An 11,346-nucleotide genomic window follows, 5' to 3' on the forward strand; every position below is an offset into this window, starting at 1 on the left:
GATAGATTCATTTGTAATTTTGACAATTTTGACAATTGAAATGAAAGAATAATTTCTGGATGGAATTAATTAAAATTAATAAACATCACCAGCTATTATTGCACTTACTGCCACAGTCATTTTAGTCACAACTTAATACTTAGAACAATGGTAAGACCATTCAAAAGGTGAAGTTGCTACTGAGGAAAAGAAACATATGACACATATAAACATATTAACTGTACATGTCATTTCCATGTATAAATATGCTATAGGCCAAATATTTTGTTATGAGAAAGACATTGTATATACAGTTTGTGTGGCATTTTAAGAATGAGTGGTATCATGATATGAATAAAGTAAAACTAATGATGTTAAGAGTTTGAAAACTCTCTCATGGGAGCTATAGAATATTCAGCACACTTAAATGACTGTACAAATAGGTGAAGAAAATACAAGCAAGGCTGATACTTGAGTTTCCTGCATATACACCAAATATTATAAAAAAGAATATTTCTTATCTGAAAATGATGATGCTTTAAGGATGATACTCTTTGGAATTCCAGTTGTTTATGTAAGTGATTTTTTTTTCTGTAATGAGGATTGAATCAATGGCCTTGACCTTCCCAACCTTTATAGTTTCATCTTTTTAGAAAGCAGATGAAAGTAGCTATATTCATCTATTAAGAGACTTGAGACAACATACTTGTTGCTAAAATATATAGTGTACCTTGTATGGAAAATTTTATGTTTCAGTGGAAAATTATGCATTGTCTAAATTCTAGAGGACACACAAGAGGAGACTTCCTAGATTTTCTGATTCTGATTAAATGGCAGGTAACTTACAAATTATTAATAACTGATAGCATTGTTACATAATTCTTATAGATGACATGAGAATTAATTACTGTCAAAGATTAAATTGTTGTGGGCACTGGTGACTTAATGCCTGTAACCCTAGCTACTTAGGAGGCAGAGGATTGAGGTTTGAAGCCAACCAAGGCAAGAAAGTCCACGAGAGTCTTATGTTCAATTAACCATCAAAAAGAGGCATGTAGAGTTCAAGCCCCAGGGACAGGCACAAAGAGTAAGTGAATGTGGTGTGTGTGTGTGTGTGTGTGTGTGTGTGTGTGTGTGTGTGTGTGTGTGTGTGAGAGAGAGAGAGAGAGAGAGAGAGAGAGAGAGAGAGAGAGAGAGAGAGAGAGAGAGAGAGAGAGACAGGCAGGCAGACAGACAGGGAGACAGGGAGACAGATTGAATTGTTTTCACTCATATACCAAGGAAGAAATCTCCATTTGTTTGGTCCTTTAACATTTCTTCAGTTCTCATAATACTTTTGCATGTTTCACATTTTGAATCAATTACTATTATCTATCTAGTTCCTTCACTTATTAACTTGAATAAGCTTTAACTACATGTTTATTTTATATCTACAGCAGAGTCAGTTTACTTTTTTTAATGGGATAATTCTTTCTACTAAATACCCTTTTGTGAAGATCTATCCATAGAAAGTATGATCATGGTGAATTCACACTGACTTTAGAGAAAATTCTGTGTACTTACCCATATTTAAAGTATACATTACTGTTAAATACATTAGCTGGATTAACTATAAATAAAAAAATCAAATCAATTTGAAATAAAATATTTTGCCTAAGACCATAATTTATTATATATTTCTCTTGCTCATGATTGTCTCCCCAAAACTTTCTTCAGTGCCCCCTTTACTTCCTTATTCCGTAAAGTATATATAAGTGGATTTAGCATGGGAGTCACCAGGTTGTAGAAGAGAGTGAGGAATTTGCCTTGGTCTTGGGAAGAGCTGTTTCCTGGTTGCATGTACATGTAGATGATGCTTCCATAAAACAGAGAGACCACAGTGAGGTGGGAGCTACAGGTGTTGAAGGCCTTCCATCTCCCAGCAGCAGACTTGATCCTCAGCACTGCTGCAGCAATGTAGCCATAGGAAACAAGAATGAGGGTGAGGGGCAGTAATACAATGAGAACGGCAAAGGCAAAGGCTAACATTTCCACGGCCCTAGCATCCACACAAGCCATCTTGATCAGTGCTGGCATTTCACAAAGGAAATGGTTAACTCGACGACGACCACATCTAGACAGGGTCATTGTCAGTGGTGACATGACAATGACATTGACCAATCCACTTCCCCAGGCCACAGCCACTAGCTGCAAACACAGCTGGGGATGCATAATGACCATATAGTGCAAAGGTTTGCAGACTGCTGCGTAGCGATCATATGCCATAACAGCCAGAAGGATGCATTCAATTCCACCGACAGAAAGGAAAGAGAAAAGTTGGACAACACAGCCAGCATAGCTGATAGTCTTCTCTGGGCCCCAGAGGTTTACCAACATCTGTGGGATACAACTTGTACTAAAACATAGATCTAGAAAGGAAAGATTTGCCAGAAAGAAGTACATAGGGGTATGAAGTCGAGGGTCTAAAATGCATACGAGTATTATGGTTGAATTTCCCAATACAGCCACTGAATATAGAGTAAAATTTACTATGAAGAGCACCATCTCAAGTTTGGGGCGATCAGAGAAACCCACCAGGATAAAACCATACTCTGAACTGTCATTGGATTTTTCCATAGCCTTCTTTTTACATCATCAAATCTGGACACCTAGAGAGAAAATAAACTGATAATGTACATTTTCTGCAAAACAAAACATGGACTATCACCTTTCTTGAAGAATACAGTATAGCCATCAAATCTAACACTGCATCTAGTAATAAAGTATCTTCTGCTCAGCTCTATAAGGTTTTCTTTAGCTATTCAATTACATATTAATAAATTATTTCATGTTGTAAAATAATGCCTTATAATCATCATTTCATCTTGTAGAAACATTGTCCCTGTGATTCATAAGACAACACGTTTTGATTTTACATAAGATACATCACATTTCATCCCTCCTTATTAATGTATTTATCAACAGTTATAGCAGTTCAACTAATTTTTTTAGGCCAAAGATATTTATTTTCCTTCAATTCTTCCCCATAGCCTAAGTATTGACAATAACTTTCTAAAACTGTGACTACCAAGGCTGAATTCAATGCCTGAAGTTTTGAAAAACCAAATGTTTCCTATCCTGAATTGGATTGTTGTAATTTTATATTAATGTCATGTAAATAGTCATTTACTTTACAATGTCAATGTTATCTTCTTAGGGCATAATTGTATCTATTAAGTATCTCAGTTCTTTATTCTGATGAAATGATCTAGGCACTAATTTGTAACAGAATTCTGCCATCTAGATTAATAAATTTAAGAGTATATTCTTTGCAGAGGCTAACTGCAACATTGGACATATTTTGTTTTCTACTAGCCCTTTATAATTGTCAGAGCAGCTGATTAGTTTGCAGACAGAGATGCATGGTGATAGGGATTGATGGAGAAAAGGGGAAGAAAAGAAAGTTTAAAAAGGCAATGTAAATAAGGGTTTAAAAGTTATGAAAAAATCAACCCCTAAATGGCTAAGAATTACATTAAAGGATGCCAGGATAATAAATGAAATTACAGAGAAAGGGAGAAAAATATGAAAACAGCAGATATTCAGGAAGAAATACACCTCACACCTACCATTGTTATTTTTGTTTTTGTTTTTGTTTGTCATGGGGCTTGAACTCTGGGCCTGGGTGCTTGTCCAGGAACTCTTTTTGTCAAGGCTTATGCTGTACCACTTTGAGTCACAACACCACTTCCAGTTTTCTGGTGGTTAATTGGAGGTAAAAGTATCCTGTCCTGTCTAGCTTCAAACCATGATCCTCAGATCCTCAGATCTCAGCCTCCTGAGTAGCTAGGATGACGGGTGTGAACCACCACTGCTGGGCTTATATTGTATCTTTAATGACAGTTACAAATGAGAAGCCTAAAAGCAGTAAATGAGTATTATAGCAAATCTAGATTGCCATGTGACCCAGAGAACTAAGGGCTGGTTTTGATGATAACATACTTGTCTAGTAAACAGGAAAAAAATGGCAGAGTTTCACAATTTTGGTCATTTATTCTGATTTTCAAATAAAAACTTACCTTTAGTGGAAACCATTTTTTATTGTTTTAGGAGACATACTCTCAAGAAGAGCCTGGAGTTTCTGATTCTTCTGCATTGGTTTTCCTACATGCTGTAATTTCAGGTGAGTACCATGAGCTCTTACTAGTGATAACTTCTTAAGCTGAAGCTCTTAATTTATTTTCTACTGCTAATACCAGAGCAAAAGAAAAAATTGATTGTTTTCTCCAAACATTTAGGCTTATTTGGCTTCATCATTCCTGAAAAATACAGTAAGAATACAGATTAATGTTTTTCAGTATGGTTTGGTTTGTTATCTGGTTTTGTGGAAGATCATGCAGTTAATGTAGTAGAAGTAAGAAGCCTATGAAAAAAACACTCTTAAAATTACATCAGCATGGTTACAAAGATTTCTTCTTGACAAAAAAGAAAATCAGGCCCCAAAGTCTTTTCTATGTATAATGCTCTAGGTTTCTTCTTTCTCAGACAGTAAAAGCGATTTGTTTCTCACAATTTGATTACAGCAATAAGAATAATAGTATAGTATTACTTCAGAAAAAAGTTAAAATGGATTAATTGCCATAAATTTCAGAGAGAAGATGCAATTGTAATAATAACAACAATACTAAAAACAACAATAGCGTCCTTCCTCTATAGCCCTGCCATTTGGGTCAATGTTTGGACTTCAACAAGGTTTTAGGGAGAGATCCAATCCCAAGACAAGAATGTCTTGCCAACCCCAGAAAATAACCAATGCAGTTGTGGGAGCTCTTATAGCCTCAGATGGAAAGAACAGAAGACTAATTTCCTGGCATTTCAGACGGTGTCTGAAAGCATAACGTGTTTTCTTGTTGACATCATGAGATTGCATGCTCCTTTGGGTAATTACCTGTTGCAGATGAGAACAGAAGAATATTTTCTTGGGGGAAATACTGGAATAACTCAAACAATTGGGAGTCAAAACTTTTAGGTACTATTTTTGGTGTCAATCTGGGACCTTAGGTGTTCATATCCTTGAGATGTACCACTTATTCTTATGGCAAAGTATTCTGGGTTTTGGTGAAGCAAAAGATCATTGAGAACACAATGGCATATAAATAATTTTGTGTATGTGCCCATCCTAGGGTCTGACCTAAGGGCCTGAGCGCTGTCCCTGAGTTTTTTTGGTTCAAGGCTAGTGCTCTTCCACTTGAGCCACAGCTTTACTTGCAGCCTTTTGGTGGTTAAATAGAGATGAGTCTCATGGACCTTCTGTCCCTGGGTTAACTTTGAACCTCAATCCTCAGATCTGAACCTCCTGAGTAGCTAGGATTACAGGTGTGAGCCACTAGCCCTTGTCATGATAATACTTATTGAAACATTGAAAAGCATCTGGAATCAATGTATATGGAAATGTATATGGAACCAATGCAACGTTTTAGTGGTCAAGGAGCTTTTTCCAGTTAATGTAGATTAATATAGTTAATATAGATTGGGGTGACATTGATCAAGATATACTGTATTTATAAACTGCTTTGTTAAATGGCAACTACTTTGTACAAATAAATAAAATTAAAAAAGATTATACAATGCTGGATGAGACTAATAAAAGGATAAGATACAATTTATTGAAACACTTATGCATGTTACCCACACATATAATATCACTTTCAACTACAAGTAATTTAAATAAATACAATTTACACAACAACAAATATCACAATAATTTTATACATATAATAGATACTAATAAAAAGAAATAAAAAACAAATTATCATAGCAACCAGAATTGTTTTTGCATACCATATAGCAGAGGACATAGATAATAGCACACTAACACACTCTGGGAGTATAAATATTTCCATAAATTTAGAAGAATAGTTTTATGAAATTTTTGAAAATTTAGTAAATGCACAGGTCTTTGACCTACTAATTTCACTTCTCAGGAATTCATTATTAAATATAATTGTAACAGAAAGATGTATTCAAAACATAGTTACAGAATGGATAAAAGAGGAACAGATTAATGTTCATTGATTGAAAAATAATCTCAGAAAAGTTCCTGCTTTTACCAGATAGCTTGGCCCTTGTTAATTACATTTTAGTTATATCCTTTTCCTGCTGCATTTTAATTAAGCCATCCTAATAAAAGATTCTTAAGTCTTAGCTACATCCTTTTAATTAAACTACATACTTTTGTTCAGCCAATATGAGCAGAGGGGTAGGGCCAGCTGGGTTAGAGATAAAAAGGTAGCAGCCTGGCTATTCTGAGAGCTTGCTTGCTAGATATTTGGCCGGTGGCGCATCCTTCTGCAGAAGTAAATTTTGCCTTCTAGTTGATGTCCTTATTTATATGCAATACTCCAATATTCTGAGCTATTTCCAACAACACTCATAAATAAAGTCACAAAGAATGGGATATAAGTGTACTAGCATGGAAGAAATCTCAAAATATATTAGATTTTATGCATATTACAAAGTTTGAAGTATATGCATTAACTCTATTTGAGTTATATTAAATGTGGATTAGCTAGAAAGTATGCTAAATGATACTATATTTAACTAATAAAATTATTCAAACTATTATTAAATACACAAAATATATTGTTTGCAAAATAATGTTTCAGACTCTTATGTTTCTATCTCTATATCTAAAATACAATGGCTTATATAAACATGTCAAAATATCTGGAGATTGACAAATGTGGAATTAATATCTGCTTTTAATCTCTCCCAAAGCATTAATATATAGGTACATAATCATGTTTTTCAAAGTCAAAGCAGAAAAACTATTCATCAAAGTGAGACCCAATGACAATTCTATTGATAAAATCTGGCACAACTGCCATTAGATACTTACAAGTTTCCTCTAAATTAAACTTCACTTTATGAGTTCAAATGTAACAGCACTACCCAAAAGAAAATTCTCCACAAACTAGTAAAGTGACCTAAGTTTTCTTGCCATTTTTTCAAGGTAATGGTATGAAGAAGACTAGTTTCCTACACACTGTGGACATTTTCATTGGTTCTTGTCTTTAAATGTTTGGCCTTTTTTGTAGATAATAAGTCTTAAGAATTGAGAAGAATTGAGAAGGATGTGCAGGGGCTTGAGTTATTTGTCTCTTCCTGTCTTCTAACTGAAAAGAAGAGTCAGTTTATTAAGGACTGAATGCTGGACCTATTTACCCTGACAGCTATGTTCTGAGGGGTTGAGAAAAGGAAAGATCAAATTGTAAGGTGAAAAAACAATGAACAAGACATGTTTGGATTTACTGATTAAAGTAGCTTTTCTTAGAACATCTCTGGTTGCTGGGAAAACTGAAATAAGGATATATTTAATCAGGCGACTTTTTCTGGGTAACTGCAAAACCTTAAGAGATTTTGAATGATAGGGTCAATGGGGAATTTGTCAAACTAGAGTAGGCAGGAGAGCAATTTGCAACTTCAGCAGCTCTTTATAGAAGTTGGAAAGACAAGACCCTAGAGATCTCATTATGATGATTACCACAACGGAGTTACTGATAGTGGCAATCTTGTTTTCTCCATCTCTACAGGGAACTGGCATTTAGAAGTGTATGAGCTATTAACATGCTTTCTCATCATGTATACAACTATTAAAAAGTTTCAAAGAAGTTTCATAATAATTCACAGAAAGGAGCAGTCTCTAGGGTTATCTGTGTTAGAGGAGAAACAAAGAACTAAAGTGAGTCAGTTCTTATTCCTTCTTGTTTTGGAGTTGATGCTCAGAGCAACTTAGCAGCTCTGGAAATTTACTTTCTTATCACCAAACCTTATACTTTTCCAATGTAACTGGAATAATCATTCCTTGCTTCTGGATGGCATCTTGTTGAGCAGGGATTTAGTGTGCACTCCTAAGAGAGTTATTCTCTATCATTTATATTCTTACTCTCCAGCAATAATCCCCATTACAAACTAAATGTAACACTACTATGAAATTAATAGATTTTTATTCATTAATCATATTTAGGCACTGTGAAAGCACTTGTCATATAAATAAATATTATTTATGTGCCTTTATGGATTTCACAATCTAAAAGAAGGGAAGGATGAAGAATTTAGAACAATGTATCCAAATTAACATTCTATGCACCAAGAGGAATAAACATTGCATTACTGATTTTATTGTGTTTGTTAACTGCTCCTTATTTTGCTACTCTATGATATTTTCACTTCTCATTAAATATTGTTTACTACTGTTTCTCCATTTCCTGTCAGTGTTAGTCGTTTCTCACTCTATGAAGTGATAGGTAATAAGTTATGCATAAGGGTTTAGTATTTTGCTTTTATAATTAGTATTTTTGATTTTTTTGATGGAGTAGATTCTGAAGGAAATGATTTCAGTACTGAACTGTATGTTGGCAATAATATGGTGAGTAGATATATCTTAGTTCTTCTCACCTTTCTCTATTTCCCATATATAAATATTTTACCAATTTAATGACTACTAAGTACCTGTAACTTAATAATAAGTAAAAGGAATAAATAGATGTCAAAACATATGATATAGAGCAAGTTAAGGATTTATATTTATATACATATATATGTCCAGAAATTCTAATTCCATAGAAAGAAACACACTCAGAAATAGATACAATGTTTATGACAGCTTTATTTGTAATAGAAGATTGAAAAGCACTTAAAGGAATGTAAGTTGCAGACTTGATGAGTACATTATAGGTTTATTCATATAAAGGTATATTGAACTATATAAAATGAATCCAAATGAATGAATCTCATATGACAGTAAAGGACATTGAACAAAAATTTGGACTACTTACTCAAGAGTTATAAGTCTCATCAGCAAATCAAACCTTAAGCGATTGAAATGGAAATTTGGGGCTTAGGATATGTTGCCGCTATGGTTTAAATTGGAGCATGCCATGAAGACACTGTCATGTTGGACAAGCATTTTCATTCATCTGAGGAGAATAAGGCCTAGGACATTGTTATAGCAACACAGTTAAAAGAAGGATATTTAAGTTGATAATAAGCTCAGTATACATATAGGGATATTGAAGATAAATAAACTATCAAGAAACCAAGGACAAACTACAAAATTATTTATTGGATACAAATAGTGAAGAAAAGCACTGATTCTTAGGAAATGCCTTTGGTCCCTAAACCCAGCCTTTTCTTTTTTTTGCCTATTATACAGTATGCCAATCATTGAAATGAAGAGTTTTGTAAAGGAGAAAGGATTTATTCATGATTGAGCCTAATAAGGCCGAAGAGCAATTCTCAAATCTGCTTCTGAGAATAGGATTTAAGGGTCATTTCTGGCATAAAATGCTACAGTGGTCTAAGGTGTGGTGGAAGGTGATTGGAAATAAAGAATAGTGAAGGAGTTTCATTGTTCTTGTATGTGTAATCCAACCTCATAACTCTTACAGGACATATGCTCAAAAAATTGTAGAATTAGTATTCTGATGTCAAAAGATCACCTTATCAAACTTTCACACCAAATTGGGCACTGGTGGCTACCAGCTCTAATCCCAGCTTCTCAGGAGGCTGATTATCTGAGGATGACGGTTCAAAGCCAGCCCAGATAGGAAAGTCCGTGAGACCCTTATCTCTATCGTAAGTGGTACAGTGCGAGCCTTGAGCAAAAAGAGCTCAGGGACAGTGCCTGGGCCCTGAGTTCAAGCCCCATGACCAGCAAAAGAAAAATTTCACACAAACACAAATAAAAGGTTAATGGTTTCAACTAGTTTTAGACAGACAAAAGTGGCCTTCAGCTTTTTGAAACACTTATGACTCGTTTTGCAGGTGTCTGTGGCAAAGCTAATGTGTTACTAATTAACTGGCTGATGTCCTTTGCTCTACTCAGAAATAGAGAGTAGGTGTAAATTGGCTCTTCTGGTGTAGGTGGACTGGGCCCAAGAGTACCAAAAGCTTTGGGGATGTGCTTGCAGACTTGGAGGATTATAGCTCTAAGTCCTGTGAACTAGTAGCTTATGGTTACCCATGCAATCTTCCTACTGGGGAATATAGAAATCTCTGATTTAACTATGAGAGACTAAATATATGATGTCAGATTTTGAAGGAAAATGTAAGTGTGATCCACAGCTATCTTGAAAAGACAAATTACAGCCTTAGCAATAATCAACTCTAAGCAGTCAAGACTTTGTAAATAACTACCACATTTCCTAATTTCCAACTCAGTACCAGTCATTAAAGGAGAAACATATCTTCCAAAAAAAAAATCAAAGATGATCCCTTACTTTTAGCCATCCCCTACCTTCTCTATACCAATCAGAGCAAACCCAACCTAACTCCTTTTCCATAGCAGTTTTGTCTATCTTCATTTGGATGATATATAATTTTTTAAATTTTATTTTATTTTATTTGAGAGCATACTGTACAGAGGGGTTACAATTACATTGGCAGGATAATGCATACATTTCTTACCAAGCATTGCAGCCTCCTCCTTTGTTTACCCTTCACCTCCCTTCCCAGCCTCCCCCCTCCCCCGGATGATATATAATTTATTTTTGTTGTTATAACAAAATAACTGAGACTAAGTTCTTTATAAAGAAAACTCTTCTGTTCAGGGATTTAGAGTCTGAAAGTTCAAGATCTGGAAGTCCCATCGGTTTGGTCTCCAGTGAGGACTGACTTGGCTATGAAACAAGGTTGGGTACAAAAAACAGGATAATGTTCAGGAGAGATCACATGGTAAACAGCAACAAGAGGGATTTGGGGGTCATTCTAGCACTTATCATCCCTTTTTTGTTACAATTCATTCTTTCAAAAGCTAATCAGTCTCGAGAGAACTACATCAGTCCCTTCTAAATGAAGATATCCCCTTCCCCCAGTGAATTACTTTCCTTTAAGCTCAGGTTCTGGAAGGTTGTTCCACTTCAGCATCACCACTAAGGGATCAAGCTACTAGCACATGAACCTTTAGAGGACACATTCAAACCATAGCTGGTGGCTTTTCTTTCTTTTCTTTTCTTTTTTTTTTTTTTGATCCAGTCGTGGGACCTGAACTCTGGGCCTGGGCGCTGTCCCTCAGCTCTTCAGCTCAAGGCTAGCGCTCTACCACTTGAGCCACAGCGCCACTTGCGGCTTTTTTCTTTTTTCTTATATGGTGCTGAGGAATCAAACCCAGGGCTTCATGCATGCAAGGTAAACACTCTACCACTGAGCCACCTTCCCAGCCCCTGGTGGCTTTTCTTGATGTTCACAATATATTATAATTTGAATAATGGATCTATTCAAGATGTGTTTCTGGACTCTCACTTCTATTTTCCCTGCATATGGCCAATCAAGCATTCTGTGAGACCAGCTGCTTCTGGATGGTATAGCACCTAACATGACCAATAGAAT

General features: G+C 35.3%; 1 protein-coding gene and 1 long non-coding RNA gene across 2 annotated transcripts in view; one reads left to right on the forward strand and one right to left on the reverse strand.

The window, feature by feature from the left end:
- The window catches only part of LOC138828349 (uncharacterized), a 57,615-nt gene extending 53,473 nt beyond the window's left edge, over positions 1-4,142 (forward strand). The window contains exon 3 of the long non-coding RNA XR_011372229.1: positions 4,069-4,142. This is a non-coding gene — a long non-coding RNA (uncharacterized lncRNA). The remainder of the gene's footprint in view (positions 1-4,068) is intronic.
- LOC138828327 (putative olfactory receptor 2W6) lies at positions 1,666-2,595 on the reverse strand. The gene has a single exon (XM_070024366.1). It carries the CDS (start codon positions 2,593-2,595, stop codon positions 1,666-1,668), a length of 930 nt encoding a protein of 309 aa, XP_069880467.1.
- Positions 4,143-11,346: the final 7,204 nt, after the last annotated feature.

The sequence above is a fragment of the Dipodomys merriami genome, unplaced genomic scaffold, assembly GCF_024711535.1.
Source record: "Dipodomys merriami isolate MVZ:Mamm:240054 unplaced genomic scaffold, mDipMer1.0.p SCAF_16, whole genome shotgun sequence".
Lineage (NCBI taxonomy): Eukaryota > Metazoa > Chordata > Mammalia > Rodentia > Heteromyidae > Dipodomys > Dipodomys merriami.

Bases quoted from the DNA above. Each gene is read 5' to 3' on its own strand.
- LOC138828327 (XM_070024366.1), bottom strand. From the start codon at position 2,595: ATGGAAAAATCCAATGACAGTTCAGAGTATGGTTTTATCCTGGTGGGT.